The following is a 16,345-nucleotide window of genomic DNA, read 5'->3' as shown; positions in this document are numbered from 1 at the left end:
CGAAATTATAGCTAATTTGCCTACAAACGTCAGGTGGTCATAATAATCTGGCCACTCAGTGTGTGTGCGTGTGTGTGTGTGTGTGTGTGTGTGTGTATCCCACATTCAAAGGCTGTTAAATCGCGTTGTTTACCCATATCTTCAGAAAAAAATCACTTCTACTGTTGTGGTAAATAACCTGCTTCCCTATTTATAATGGTCTGCCCTCTAGCAACTTCAGCACGAAATTATAGCTAATTTGCCTACAAACGTCAGGTGGTCATAATAATCTGGCCACTCAGTGTATATGGACTTCTTTTTATTTTTCCTGCTTCCTAAAGAATATATTGAGCTTCTTGAATATGCAGACTCTGACTCTCATTAATCTTCAAAAATTTGCAACCATTATCTCTTTGGATATTTCATCTTCTTGATGCTGTTCATTCTTTCCTTAGAAACTCTGATTGGATACAAAAACCTCCAACCATAAGGAAAAATATGAATTAGGCTCATTAAAATTAGAATCCTTTGTTGATTGGAAAACACTAATAAGAAAGTGAAAATGCAAGCTACCTAATGGGTAAATGTATATGTAGCACATGTAACCAACAAAGATTTGCATCCAGTATATTATAAAGAATTCTTACAAGTAAATAAGAAAAAGATGGTAGAGAAAAAGTGTAAGAATCTTGAACTGGCATCTCACAAAAGAAGATATTTAACATACCCAATAGCCATAGGAATGTTTTCAATATCATTAGCTGTAAGAAAAATGAAATTTTAACCACAAAAAGATACCCCTGCACATTCATAATGGTCAAATTTAAACTGATAACATAAAATGTTAGGGGTTATGTGATGCAACTAGAACTCGCTTAAGCTGTTGGTGGGGTTATAAAACTTTTATCTGCTAATTTTGAATATACTGATAACTCATGACCCAGATATTCCACTTTTGTTTTGTTTTTTGTTAATCCTTACCCCAGGATATTTTTTTTTCATTGATTCTTTTAGAGAGAATGGAAGAGAGGGGGAGAGACAGAGAGAAATATCAATGTGAGAGAGACACATTGATTGGTTGCCTCCCGCATGTGCTGGGGTTTGAGCCCGCAACTGAAGTCCGTGTCTTTGACCATAATTGAACCTATGACCCTTTAGTCTGAAGGCCAATGCTCTTATCTCTGAGAAAACCAGCTAGGGCCAGATATTCCACTCTTAAATATACTTAACCAAATTATGCATATAATTATGTATATATGTATCAAAAGACAGGAAATATTTACAGCAGCATTATTTATGGTAGCCAAGAACTTCACAACCTAAATGTCCCTCAATAATGGGCATAATGAAGAAACTATAGAAATATTCATATGTTGTAATGCTACATAGCAATGAAAAGTGAATGCTGCTACCAGTACCAGTATAAATAAACCTCATCAACTTAATATCAGGGGAAAAGTGAATATGCATTTGTGCCTATTCATTTTATTTATGCAGCATTTATATAGAGGCAAAACTACCACCTTTGGGGTAATTAGGAAGGAGCATAAGTAGGGGTTTCTGGGGTCAGTTAATGTTGTATTTCCTGTTTGCGGGATATTTACATGGGAATATTCATTTTTGTAAATTCATGCTATGTGCTTATGAATTGTGTACTTTTTTGTGTATATATTATAGACAATAAAAGAGCTTAATTAAAAATAGACACCATTTCTTTGCCATCTTAGAGCTTTTATTTCAGTAGGTAGCAGATATTAAACATATGCATATAAAAATGCATATATGGCTATGAATTATGAACATTTAGGAAGGCAAAGAAAAAGGTGCTATGAGATCAAGTTACTGAGGGAGATCTGCTTTTATATTGGACTAGAGGCCCAGTGCACAAATTTGTGCATGGGTGGGGTCCCTCGGCCTTGCCGGGAATCAGGGCCAACTGGGGCCAGCTGGCTGGGTGAGGGCGGGTGGCAGCGGAGGTTGGCCAGCCACGGGAGGTTGGCTGTGGGAGTGCACTGATCACCAGGTGGTAGCTCCTGCATCGAGCATCTGCCCCCCGGTGGTCAATGCGCATCATAGCAACCGGTCGTTCAGTTGACCTGTCATAACAGTCACTTAGGCTTTTATATATACTAGAGGCCCGGTGCACGAAATTCATGCACTGGGGGGTGGAGGTCCCTCAGCCCAGCCTGCCCCTCTCACAGTCTGGGAGCCCTCAGTAGATGTCCTACTGACAGCCACAGTCTGGCAGCAGAGGCTTGGAGCAGGCCCCCATGTATGTGTGTGTGTGTCTGTCTGCTGGGGGCCTGCCCCCAGCCACACTGTGGAGGCTTGGAGCAGGCGCCCCTCTGTGTTAATCTCTCAGGCTCCTGGCCTCGCCTTCTTGTTGTTCTCTCCCTTGAGCTGTGGCCAGGGTGGGGTGCTGCCTGCAGGCTGCGCTTGCCTGCTTGCAGATCGCCACAGTGACCCGCAAGCAGGCCCTGCTGGGGGCTGCCTGCTGGGGGCTGCTGCGGGCAGTGCTTTCCTGCTCGCGATCACCATGGCGACCCAGGAGCAGGCCCTGCTGAGGGTTGCCTGCGGGCCGCGCTTTCCTGCTCATGGATCACCACGGCGACCCGCAAGCAGGCCCTGCTGGGGGCTGCCTGTGGGCCTCGCTTTCCTGCTCACGGATCACCGTGGCTACCCAGGAGCAGGCCCTGCTGGGTGCTGCCTGCAGGCCGCACTTTTCTGCTCATGGCTCACCACAGGGACCTGGGAGCAGGCCCTGCTGGGGGCTGCCTGCTCAAGGATCACCACAGCGACCCGGGAGCAGGCCCTGCTGGGTGCTGCCTGCGGGCCGCGCTTTCCTGCTCGACGGCCGCGGGAACTGCTCATGGGTCTCCAAGGCAATGCCTGCTGGGCTCACGTTGCCAGGGTGACTCTGCCAGCATCCTGCCCTGCTGCTATGGGCGCCGCCATCTTTGTCTCGGAGTACGGTTAATTTGCATATTACTCTTTTATTAGATAGGCTAGACTAGAGGCCTGGTGCATGGAAGTTAATCTCTTCCTGCCCTCCCCCCTCCCCCTTCCCTCTGAGATTCATCAGTCTGTTCCATGTTTCCATGCCTGTGCGTTGAGCGTCTGTCCCCTGGTGGTCAGTGTGAGTCATAGCTACCCATCGAACTGTCGCTTAAGCTTTTATATATATAGACTAGTGGCCCGGTGCACAAAATTTGTGCACGGGGAGTGTCCCTCAGCCCAGCCTGCACCCTCTCCAATCTGGGACCCCTCAGGGGATGTCCCACTGCCAGTTTAGGCCCGATCCCTGTGGGGCCTAAACCGGCAGTCGGACACCCCTCTCACAATCCTGGACCGCTGGCTCCTAACCACTCACCTGCCTGCCTGCCTGCCTGATCACCCCTAACCACTCTGCCTGCTGGCCTGCTCACCCCTAACTGCCCCTCCTGCCGGCCTGCTCGCCCCTAACTGCCCTCACCTGCCGGCCTGATCTCCCCCAACTGCCCTCCCCTGCCAGCCTGATCATCCTAACCTCCTCTGCCTCAGCCCCACCACCATGGCTTTGTCCAGAAGGATGTCCAGAAGGTCTCCCAGAAGGCCTCCCAGTCTAATTAGCATATTAGCCCTTTATTAGTATAGATGTTTTGGCCAAGTCCCTATGAGAAAGAGTTATTTAAGCTCTGTGAGGAAAGTGGTATAAGGTAAAGTTGGAGATTAAGACATACTTGATCTTCATCCCAAGATCAGTGGGTAGTTTTTAGAAGTTATTAGCAGGCTCATTATGTGATTTGATCTAAGTTTTAAAGTAATTACTCTGTAAATCATGGATTTGAAAATGAGCCAAAGGTGAATGCAGTTGGACTGTTTAGAGGCTATTGCAATGCTCCAGGTAAGAGTGATGACATCAGTGATCTAGCCAGGTCTGCCAAGTTTTCATGTAAAAAATACCTGCTGTTTCTGTTTGGTTTTGACATTGGAGCATGACAGTGGCCATCACCAAAACATAAATAAATGAGCATGGCTGTGCTCCAGCCAGGTTTATTTATAGAAGCAGGTGGCATAGTTCACCACCCTTTGGTCTAGAGCAGTGGTTCTCAACCTTCTGGCCCTTTAAATACAGTTCCTCATGTTGTGACCCAACCATTAAATTATTTTCGTTGCTACTTCATAACTGTAATGTTGCTACTGTTATGAATCGTAATGTAAATATCTGATATGCAGGATGGTCTTAGGTGACCCCTGTGAAAGGGTCGTTTGACCGCCAAAGGGGTCGCGACCCACAGGTTGAGAACCACTGGTCTAGAGAGAAGATAACAAATGTTAGCATATATTTTGAAAGTAGATTTAACTGGATATGATTGGACATTGGAAGTGTAGATGAGAGGTTTCAACATTAATTTCTAGGGTTCTTGCTGGAGAAATTTATGGATTATAGCATTTGCTGATTAGGGAACAAGTTAGTTAAAAATCTAGGCCTAGTCACCTAAAATAGTGAGTAGTGATATGTCAGGGTTCCAGTGTTTTCCTCATCTTTGGTCTATAAGGACAATATGACGATGTTTTGTGGAGTTTTTACCACCATGACAATCATGAATAGAAATACTTACATTTTATTCTTTTATACACATACCAGAGGCCCAGTGCATGAAATTCATGCATGAGGGGGGGTCCCTTCAGCCCAGCCTGCACCTTCTCCAATCTGGGACCCCTCGGGGGATGTCCGACTGCCAGTTTAGGCCCCAGGATTGGGCCTAAACTGGCAGTTGGACATTCCTCTCAGAATCCTGGACCGCAGGCTCCTAATCGCTCACCTGCCTCCATGCCTGGCTGCCCCCAACTGCCCCATTTCTGCCTGCCTGGTCACTCCTAACTGCCCCCCCTGCCAGCCTGGTCACCCCTTACTGCCACCCCTGCTGGTCTGGTCACCCCCAACTGCTCCCCTCTGCTGGCCTGGTCGCCCCTAACTGCCCCCCGCTGCTGGCCTGGTCTCCCCCAATTCTCCCCCCTGATGGCATGGTTGCCCCCAACTGTCCCCCGTGCTGGCCTGGTCGCCCCACAAAGCCTGCTTGTTCAGTCATTTGGTCGTCCCTCACTAACACCCCTGCTGACCTGGTCATAGGCAGCCATCTTGTAAGGGTGTGAGGGTTAATTTGCATATTACCTCTTTATTATATAGGACTAGTCATTTATTATACTAAGAGTTAAAAAGTGAGAAAACAAAAAAGTAAAAGCTAATCAATTGTATTGATTAGTTCTTTTGTGTTTTCTGCTAATAGTAGGAAAGAAATAGTATATATTTGTCTAAGGCTCATGTTGTTTCCTTGACAATATATCTATAGACTCATTTTCTCCCTCCTTTCAAAAGTAACACACCCCCACCTCTATTCCTAACTGCCGTCCTTATAAGGACGAACCAGAGAATATACAGATTAAAAGACATTTTGTGCTGATTCTTATCATACATGAATGTCATTGGGGATAGAGTGGTAGCTAAATGGAGCTGCCTTCTGTTGTTTTTCATACTTCCTTTTTCTAAGAGGGTCCTTTTCAAGTAGTTGCCTTATTACCATTGTTATATCAAAATTATAACACCAATTAGAGTTTCTTTATACTTTTATGAGTTTGGGGTTTTGTATTTGATTAATTTTTTTCATTTAAATTCTTTATTGTTGAAAGTATTACATATGTCTCCTTTTTTCCCACATTGACCTCTCCCTGGCTGCTCCCACCCCCCAGCATATGCCCTCATCCCCCTACTGTCTGTGTCCATTGGTTATGCTTATATGCATGCATACAAGTCCTTTGGTTGATCTCTTACCACGCCCCCCTCCCACCCTACCCTGTCTTCCCTCTGAGGTTTCATGGTCTATTTGATGTTTCTATATCTCTATATTTTTGTTCATCAAGTTTACATTGTTCATTATATTCCACAAATGAGTGAGATCATGTGATACTTATCCTTCTCTGACTGGATTATTTCGCTTAGCATAATGCTCTCCAGGTCCATCCATGCTGTTGCAAATGGAGTTCTTTCTTTTTCACAGCAGCATAGTATTCCGTTGTGTAGATGTACCACGGGTTTTTAATCCACTCATCTGCTGATGGGCACTTAAGCTGTTTCCAGTCTTAGCTATTATAAATTGTGCTGCTATGAACATAGGGGTACATATATTCTATTCCAAGAACTCAGAAACACCAATCAGATTCACTGTTTTTTATTAACCTTTGTCATTGATAGGCTTTGCTCTCTGTGCATGACACTGTGGCTCAGAAGAAGTATGATCCAGTATTGCCTCCTATGCCCGATGATATTGATGATGAGGAAGACTCAGTAAAAATAATCCGTCTGGTCAAAAATAGAGAACCCCTGGTAAGTTTTGATCTACTTATTGTGCCCAGATATGAGTAGATATCATGATAAAGCCAAATCTGATGAGGACATTCCAAAAATTTTTCTCTTTAAAATACTTCCTCTGTGTCTTAAAACTTTCAAATAAATGGAACATTTATGTCTAAAGAATATATATGATTTAGAAAAATGAAGGCAAATGAAATGGCATTTTATTGGTTATAAGTTGCAATAATTTTAAAATGTGAATTGTTGACATTTATAAAAGAAAGCATATGCACCAGTCACAGATGATTTGAGATTAAATGGTGCAACTAAGAATAATTGCTTATGGCTTTTCTAGGAAGCTAATTTTATTTATTTATTTATTTATTTATTTATTTATTGTAATATTTTTTAAAATTGATTTCTGAGAGGAAGGGCAAGGGAGAGAAAGATAGAAACATAAATATTGAGAGAGAATCATTGATCAGCTGCCTCCCGCACACCCCCTGCTGGGTATCAAGCCCATAACCCTGGCATGTGCCCTGACTGTGAATCGAACTGTGACCTCCTGGTTCATCAGTTAACTCTCAACCACTGAGCCACACAGGCTGGGCTAATAAAAGGGTTTGAATAGGAGATTATTCTAGATTAGCTGGTGGGCTCAATCTAATCACAAGTGTTATAACTAAAGTGAAAGAAGGAGGCACAAGGGCCAGAGTAACAGAAGGAGATGTGATGATGGAAACAGAGGTTGGAGTGATGTAGCATTGAGCCACAGAATGCTAGCAGCTTCTAGCAAATGGAACAAGCAAGGACCGGATTTTATCCTACATCTGCCAAAGAAATGTAGCCCTGCTGACACTTTGATTTTAGCCCCTTAATACCCATTTTGGCCTTCCTACTTCCAAATTGTAAGATAATACATTTGTGTTGTTTAAGCCATTAAATCTGTGGTCATTTGTTATAGCAGTAATAGGAAATAAATATGCAGTGTATCCATCTACACTAATAAAAGACAAAGATGCTAATTGACCATACCTTCACTACGCCCATCAGCCAATCAGAAGAGTATGCAAATTAACCCAACAAAGATGGCCATTAAATTTGCATACTGCCGGCAGGGCCGGACAGCGCCATCAGCCGCCTGCCCTGCCGCCATCCAGCCCTCCCGTGTGCGACCAGGGGCGGCTGGACAGGACAGTAGCAGAGACAGGAGGAAGCCAGGCGGCGGAGACGGGAGGAATCGAGGCAGTGGAAAAGGGAGCAAAGCCTGCCAAGGCAGGCTTCGCTCCCATCTCCACCGCTTTGCTCCAGCCTCAGGAAGCCCTATTCTTGCAGGAATAGGCCTGAGGAAGCCCTATTCTTGCAGGAATCTTCCTGCAACGGGCCTCTAGTATATTTATAAATCTACAGTCAAAATAAAAAATAAATTTCATTATCTAGCACTTGATTTTAAATGTTGTTTATTCTAATTAAGATATTTCTATTTTCTTAAATCAGCTTTTTTGGAAGTTTTTCTTTTCTTTTTTTTTTTTTTAAATATATTTTATTGATTTTTTACAGAGAGGAAGGGAGAGGGATAGAGAGTTAGAAACATCGATGAGAGAGAAACATCGACCAGCTGCCTCCTGCACACCTCCTACTGGGGATGTGCCCGCATCCAAGGTACATGCCCTTGACCGGAATCGAACCTGGAACCTTTCAGTCCGCAGGCCAACGCTCTATCCACTGAGCCAAACCGGTTTGGCAAGATATTTCTATTTTCTTAAAGAAAATAGCAGTTGATAAGATAATAGTTGCTTAGTACTATGTTAAGTACTTTACATACATTATATTTAATTCTCATAGTTGGTATGAGGATCATAGTTTTTCTTTTTACAAACCAGGAAACTAATGTTGAGAGAAGTGAAGCAACTTACCCAAGTATAAGAGCTAATGAGTGTAGAACCAAGATCCAAACTTGACTCTCTGTTTTTAAATACTAGCTTGTTTTTTTATCCTTGTTTTTTTTTTTTTAATACTCACATCAGAATATGTTTTAATTGATTTTTAGAGAGAGGGGAAGGAAAAGAGAGAGAGAAAAATCAGTGTGAGAGAAACATCGATTGGTTGCCTCTCATAGGCACCCTGACCAGGGATCTGATCTATGACCTAGTTATGTGCCCTGATGAGGAATCGAACCCGAAACATTTTGGTATATGGGATGACACTCCTCCCAACTGAGCCACCCCACCAGGCTCTAGTTTTTTTCTTTTATACCATATTGTGTCTTTTCACTTTTCCCTTTTGGTTCTTTTTCCTCTTCTTTTTTTTTGTTTAAGGGTAACTTTAGTATATTGATAAATGCATTGGACATTCCTACTCAGAAAAATGTACAGATAAGTTTGCATATTATGTCAAGGGATTTATTGAGCCCCTGAATCTCATCCATGGATATCCTAAAGTACCATGCCTTCTGATAAAATAAGATCTTCAAAATGTTTATCAAAGAAATTCAGCATGTACTGCATCAAGATTTCACAAAAGGTTTAACTGGAGCTACTATGAGTTAGTTTATATTCATAAAAGTTGAATGACATATATAAAATAATCTAAAGCTGTGTTATCATAGTTTGTTACTAAACATTTATTTAGCTAATAAGCATGTAACAACTGAAATAATTTGACCTAACTTTGAGGTAGTGATTATGCATCTAATACCCTCTTCCATTATAGATTATATAATACAAGTTATATAAGATAGTGGCAAGAGTGACATGTTAGATTTGATAGGACCTGTGGATGCAGAGGGCAAGAGGAGAGAGGAAGTCAACAGTAGCATAGGAGGTTTTTATTTAGGTGACTAGAAGTATTATACATTCAATTGGCAAGAATAAAAGAAAATACATGGGAATATAAATGACTAATTCCCTTATGATTATACTGAGCCTATGGGGCTATGCAGGTGATAGCAAAAGGTTAGATATTTAGGAAAGGGAACCAGGGAAATTTCTTTAAAAATAGTGTTGAATTGATAAGTTATTTAAAAACTGAATATTTATCTTTAGCATGAGAATGTTTTCCAGGTTTGTAATATTTGTGTATTTGGGGGATATTATAAGCATCTCTCAAAATTATTCAGTTTCTTAGTAGTATATTATGGTATAACTAGAGGCCTGGTGCATGAATTTGTGCACCAGTGGGGTCCCTTGGCCTGGCCTGTGGGATCAGGCCAAAACTGCCTCTCTGACATCCCCTGAGGGGTCCCAGATTGTGAGAGGGCTCAGGCCAGGCCGAGGGACCCCACTGGTGCATGATCGGAGCCGGAAAGGGGCTGCGGGAGGGCTCCAGGGCATGTCTGGCCTGTCTCACTCAGTCCTGATCAGCTGGACCTCAGCAGCAAGCTAACCTACCGGTCAGAGCATCTGCCCCGTGGTGGTCAGTGCGCATCATAGCAACTGATCGACCAATCGACTGTCTTCCCCGCGGTGGTCAGTGCACATCATAGCGACTGGTCAACCAGTCGACTATCTGCCCCCGGTGGTCAGTGCATATCATAGTGAGTGGTTGAGTAGCCTTAGCATATCATTAGCATATTACGCTTTGATTGGTTGAATGGACCACCGGACTCTTAGCATATTAGGCTTTTATTATATAAGATTTGGCAAGTTTGTAATGTACTTAATAGCATTTTCCTCTCTGCTTCCCCAAAAATGGGCAAGGAGAAAGAAGCCAAAGTAAAATAAAATTCTTTCAAGTGTATGTATGCTCAGTATATTTTGGCAAATGATTCAAGAGAAAAGGCCATATGCCTTAGCAGCCAAGGGTTAGATTATCCATGTTAAGAATGTAATTTTGTTTATTCGACCCAGGTGTAATGTGGTAAAATGAATACCAAGCTTGCATTAGGTGACCTAAGTGAGTGTTATAGGGTGTCACTTATTTTCCATATATCCTTACAGCAGCAAGTTTTTTAACAACTCCGTCTCAGATTCCTTATCAGAAAGTATACCTCTTTGAGAGTGTTTTAAATATCATCTGAGATATAATGTATTTGAAATGCTTTATATGTTCTTGTGCATTATGTGTTAGATAAATGGTCCATCAAATAATAAGGTAGAGGCTAGATGACAACTATTTAAGCACAGCATGATTTTCTAGAAGGGGCAGTGAACAAAGATCATGTAGGCATTTGTAAATGGAAAGGGAAAAGGGTGCTAATTCTAGGGGAGGGATGGGTAAAAGAATTAAGAGAAGGGGTGAAAAACAACAATCAGGATATAAAGGGCAGAGCTATCCTCCCTCCCTTGTGAGTTTGGAGAGTTTATATTTGTTGTATCCAGAAGATTAATTTTTAGACAAGCTTAAGAAAATGAAATTCTATTAGTTGGTAGGTGGATTTCATCCTAAATTTTCAGCGTTTCTTGCATGGGTTGTCTTCTTGGTTCTTTTAGAATAGTGGTTCTCAAACTCTGGTATGATAAGAATTACTTGAAGCACTTACTTAAGAATGCAGACTTCTGGGCCTCTACTGCAAATGGTCTACATTAGTAGGTTTTGGGCAAGGCCTGGGAATCTAGATTTTAAAAGTTGTCTAAGAGGTTTTTGATGCAAATATTTGGTAGACCATACTTTGAAAATTCCTACTTCAAAGGATTAACTTGAAATCAACTGTGCTACCAGCTTAAAAAGGTCTTACAATATTGGCAGTGTTATAGGAGATGAAATTTTTATTCAAGGAGATCATGATAGCCTAGTCCTCTTTGCAATCCTCTTTTATAAACCATTTTATAGTAATAGCAACAAATATCTAACCAGAATTTATTCTTCTCAATTTAACCTGAAGTTCTCTATACTCATATTTTGTCAAAATCACACCAAATAAATTAAAAATAACTATATAAGAAAATATGTTTTAAAACATTAGATTCAATTTTAATTCATTTTGCATTTGCGAATATGCCTTAGGACTTTTAACTTTTGTACAGTATTATAGTCAGTGAGCTTTATTCTTATGCATGTTGCACTAAGAATACATCAAAGAATTATGATATAGCGGTTTGGAAAGCAAAATGGAAATAGTTATCTTCAGAAGTAAAGAGATTGTAAAGAAGATAAGTCAAGTGCTAACTAGTGTCATGTAGAAAGTGGGAGATTATTCCTCAGGTTCATAGTTTACCATCCAAGGAAGGGGAGAATCAGCGGATAGCAAATATATTCTATTTTAGGGTACATATCTATAACAAGGTAGCCCTTAAATACTGGAGTGCTCTTTTTTATTTACACATTCTGGAAGTGATTCATACAACATCTGTATGCTAGTGACTCCCAGGCCTATTTCTCTTCCAGATGTTTATTCTAATCTTTAAATTTGTATGTCCACCTGCCTACTTGATCTCCATTTAGATGTCTAATAGACATCTCAGTCTTCACATGTTCCAAAGTAAAATGGTCTTTGTCTACAAATGTGTACCATCCATAGGGTTCCCCCTCTCAGTTGATGACAATCCCATCTTTCTAGTTGCTCAGCCAAAAACTATAGAGTCAATCTTTGATACCTCTCTCTCTCTCTCTCTCTCTCTCTCTCTCTCTCTCTCTCTTTTCCCATTTATAATCCATTGGGAAATCCTTTTGGCTCTATTAATAATATATCCAGTCTACCTTTCATTATCTCTGCTCCTGCCAATCAGATCGAAGCTCCCCTCCTCTTTCCCTTGAATTACAGTAACAGCCTCCTATTTGTTTCCTTGCTTTAGCCCTTGCCATCTTTCATTCTTACTTTTTAAAATTTTTAAATCATTTTTTATTTTTCAATTACAGTTGACATACATTATTATGTTAGTTTCAGGTGTAGACCCCAGTGATTAGACACTACATAACTTACTAATTGATCATCCCACTCAATCTTGCACCCATCTGACACTGTACATAGTTATTAGAATATTATTGACTATATTCCTGATCCTGTACTTGATATCCTCATGACTATTCTGTAACAACCAATTTGTACTTTTTTTTTTTATGGTTGAGTCATAGTCAATTTTCTATGTTCACCACCTCTTTATTGATGGACACTTAGATTGCTTCCATATCTTGCCTATTGCAAATATTGCTGCAATGAACATATGGATGATAAATATGTATTTATTGCCATTTCATTATTCATATTTTGATCATTTTTTTCTTCTACTTCTTCTTAAATAAAACCCTTTAACATTTTTTGTAATACTGGTTTGGTGGTGTCTGAAAAGCTGTTTATTTGTCTTTTGATTCTCAATGATAGCTTTGCTGGGTAGAGTAATCTTAGTTGTAAGTTTTTGCTTTTCATCACTTTGACTATTTCTTGCCAATTCTTTCTGACGTGCAAAGTTTCTGTTGAGAAATCAGCTGACATTCTAATGGGAGCTCCTTGTAGGTAACTGACTCCTTTTTTCTTGCTGTTTTTAAGATTCTCTTTTTCTTTTTAACCTTTTGCATTTTTGTTTATTTGTTTGTTTTCTAAATATATTTTTATTGATTTCAGAGAGGAAGGAAGAGTGAGAGTGAGATAGAAGCATCAATGATGAGAGAGAATCATTGACTGGATATCTCTGCACACTCTCTACTGGGGATCAAGTCTGAAACCTGAGCATGTGCCCCGATAGGGAATTGAACCATGACCTCCTAATTCATAGGTCCATGTTCAACCACTGAGCCACACTGGCAGGACACCTTTTGCATTTTAATTATGATGTATCTTGGCGTAGACCTCTTTGGGTTCATCTTTCCTGGAATTCTCTGTTTCCTGGACTTGTATATCTTTTTCCTTCACCAGGTTAGGGAAATTTTCTTGCTCTCTCTCTTCTCCTTCCAGCACTCCAATGATGCAAATATTAGTGCACTTGAAGTTGTCCAAGAGGCTCCTTACACTGTTCTCATTTTTTTATTCTCTTTTTTTCATTTTGCTGTTCTGATTTGGTGTTTTTTGCTTCCTTATTTTCCAAATCTGATTTGATTCTTGGCTTCATCTACTCTACTGTTGATTCACTGTAAATTATTCTTTTCTTTCTTTTTTTTGTTTTATTTATTACTCAAAGATATGTTTTCATTGATTTTTTGAGAGAGAGAAGGAAGAGGGAGAGAGAGAAAAAACAACAACACCACATTGATGTGAGAGAGAAATACCTATCAGCTGCTTCCCTTACATGCAATGACTGAGGATCAAATCCACAACCTAGGTATGTATCCTGACTGGAATTGAACCCATGATCCTTTGATGCATGGAACAATACTCTAACCTACTGAGCCACACAGGCCAGGGCCCTGTAAATTATTCTTCATTTCAGTTATTATATCTTTCATTTCGGACTGGTCCTTTTTTATGCTGTTGAGGTTCTCCTAATAACCAGTGTTTTGAACTCTGTGTCTAGTAGATTGCTTATCTCCATTTTGCTCAATTCCTTTTCTGGAGTTTTGTTCTGTTCTTTCATTTGGGACAATTTTTTATGTCCCCCAGGTTTGGTAGATTGGCTTAATATAGTAGGTGTTCTGTAGGATCCAGTGGCATAGCCTCCCCGATCACCCAAGCTGGGCACTGGAGGTGTACCCCACTCTGTGTAGGCTGTGTACACCTTCCTATAATAGTTGAGCCTTGATTTCTATTGGCACATCAGTGGGAGGGATTTCTCTCCAGGCTGATCAGCTGCAAGGACTGGCTGTGACCACAGATCTCTGACCATCATAGAGGATCAGCTGTGCAGGGGGCCACCTCACAGAGCAGCACTTACTTTATCAGGACTCTAGTGCCCACTGAGTCTGCTCCTTGAATGTGTATTTTGTGAAGGTTGTTGAATGGTGATGTTTCAACATGGTGTGAAGTTGTTCACCAGATGCACTGGCCCTTGGGCCTCCCAGGAGGGTCAGGCCAGTGTCAGCCACTGCCTGTGTTCTGCCCGGGTGTACCCAGCTTGAGCTGCAAAGTGATGGGTGCTGCTTGTGCTGGGCTTGAAGATGCCCAGGGTAGCCAAGCTGTGAACAAAGGCTGGTTTCTGCTAGTGCCAGGCCTGGGGATACTTAGCAAGAGGTAAGGGGCATACTAAGGCCAGATGCTCTTTGTTTAGGGGATTTTAGGAAAGTCTGAAGCATGAGCCAAGACAGGCAATTCCTATGGAAAAGCCACTAGAAAGGGCTTGGGTGGGCCCACAGGTTGGGTGGGGCAGGGCCTCAAGGAATCATAAATGTGGGGCAAACAGTGTGAGTCAGGTTGGTCGAGACTCAGATATGGCAACTGTGGGCTCTGTGGGGGAAGGTCTAATCAAAAGAACTATGGCCTCTGCCAGTACTTCTGTCTGGGAGAAAGCTGCTCCCCCAACTCTTGGCCTGATGCTGGACAATTCAGTTCCTCTCTGTGTGTCAGGTGCCTTTCAAGTTGCTACCCCAGCACTGGAGCTCAGGGGAGTGAGTCTGAATAAGTTTGTGCATGGGTCCTTTAAGAGGAACTGCCTGGGACTCCAGCAGCCCTCTGTTTCTCAGCCTCAATCCCCTCTGGTTTTGACAGCCAGAGTATGGAAATTTCTCTTCCTGGCACTGGAACCCAGGGCTGGGGGTCCTGCTGTGGCATTAAGCCTCCCCACCCCCTTGCTCCTCAAGGGTGACCTCTGCTGCCAAGATATCCCTCCCAATTTTATATACCGCACATGAGTGTGGGAGCAGCCCATTCTGTCTCTGCCCCTCCTACTAGTCTCATGTGACTCTTTCAGTTCCCTATTTGTAGGACTTCCATTCATCCAGATTTCAGGCAGTTCTGAATGATGGTTATTCTGTAGTTTAATTGTAATTTTTATGTGGTTGTGGGAGGATTTGAGTACCACATTTACCTGCCCTGCCATCTTGACCAGAAGTCCTCCTTCACTCTCTTAACATAGTAGGTGGAGTGATCCTTTCATATTGCAGCACTCCTGCTATTCAGAGCCTTGCATATTGTCTCTTTCATTCATAGTAAATTCTAGAGTCCTCACAATGACCTACAAAGTTCTACATGATCTGGCTGTCTGTTACCTTCTGACCTCACCTCCTACTGCTTCTTCCCTTTTTCTTTACTCCAGCCACACTGGCTTCTTTGCTTTATTTTAAACATGTATTTCATAGCCACCACAGCACTTTTGCCCTGGCTGTATCTTCAGTTCTTTCTCTTCAGCCAACTCCATCTTCTTCCATTCTTTCTTTACACAAATGTCATCTTCCCAGTGAGGCCTGTGTTTTTTCATCATGTTCCCTCTACTCACCTGGCACTTTCTTACCCTTCCCTACCCCACCCATCCCTGTAGTGTTTACCACCTTCTAACATACTATCCTATATAATAATCTACACTAATAAAAGAGAAACATGGTAATTAGTGTACGACCGCTACCCGTCCCATTGGCTAATCAGGGAGATATGCAAATTAACTGTCAGCCAAGATGGCGGCTGGCAGCCAGGCAGCTTATGCGAACAGGGAGGCTTGCTTCCTTCAGTGACAGAGGACTCCAACGTTCCCCACCTGCCTTGCCGGCCTCTGAGCTTCAGTTGGAAACATTGTAACATTTATAGAAGATAAACAAAACCCCAGAAACCTCCTGTCAGTCAGCCGGGATCTCAGAGCTGGAGTCGCAACATTGTTTCGAATACAGAAAACAAAGGCCAGAAACCTGCTTTCAGCAGCCGAGCCTCAGAGAGAAAGCCGGCTCTCAGCTCCAGTGACAGCCATAGAAGGTAAATAAATGCCAGAATAAAAAAAAAAAGAAAAAAAGGAGAGGTTTGGAGCTTCAGTCGCCCGCCAGCCTGAAAACGGCCCTCAGCCCCTCACCCAGACTGGCCAGGCACCCCAGTGGGGACCCCCACCCTGAAGCAACAAGATGGCGGCTAATTTGCATACTGAAGGCAGGCGGCAGCAGGCAAGGCTGTCTGCGGTCTGGGACCCGGATCTGTGACCCTGCCGGGTGGGATCAGCGGAGCCACGAGGCCTCCCGGCACCGGGATCAGTGTGACAGGGGGGAGCGCCCAAACCCCCTGATTGCCCTGCGGCTCTGTGTGTGACAGGG

General features: G+C 42.4%; 1 protein-coding gene across 3 annotated transcripts in view; it reads left to right on the top strand.

Moving 5' to 3' along the window:
* MPP7 (membrane protein, palmitoylated 7 (MAGUK p55 subfamily member 7)) overlaps nucleotides 1-16,345 on the top strand; it is a 273,826-nt gene that overhangs the window by 159,505 nt on the left and 97,976 nt on the right. For all 3 annotated transcript variants that reach the window (XM_005876558.2, XM_005876556.2, XM_014547994.1), the window contains exon 5: nucleotides 6,212-6,343. In XM_005876558.2, coding sequence (XP_005876620.1) covers nucleotides 6,212-6,343 — 132 coding nt within the window. The remainder of the gene's footprint in view (nucleotides 1-6,211; nucleotides 6,344-16,345) is intronic.

The sequence above is a fragment of the Myotis brandtii genome, unplaced genomic scaffold (assembly GCF_000412655.1).
Source record: "Myotis brandtii unplaced genomic scaffold, ASM41265v1 scaffold49, whole genome shotgun sequence".
In the NCBI taxonomy this organism is placed as follows: domain Eukaryota; kingdom Metazoa; phylum Chordata; class Mammalia; order Chiroptera; family Vespertilionidae; genus Myotis; species Myotis brandtii.
Note: the sequence above shows the minus strand (reverse complement) of the source record. Positions and strands in the feature narration are given on the sequence as shown.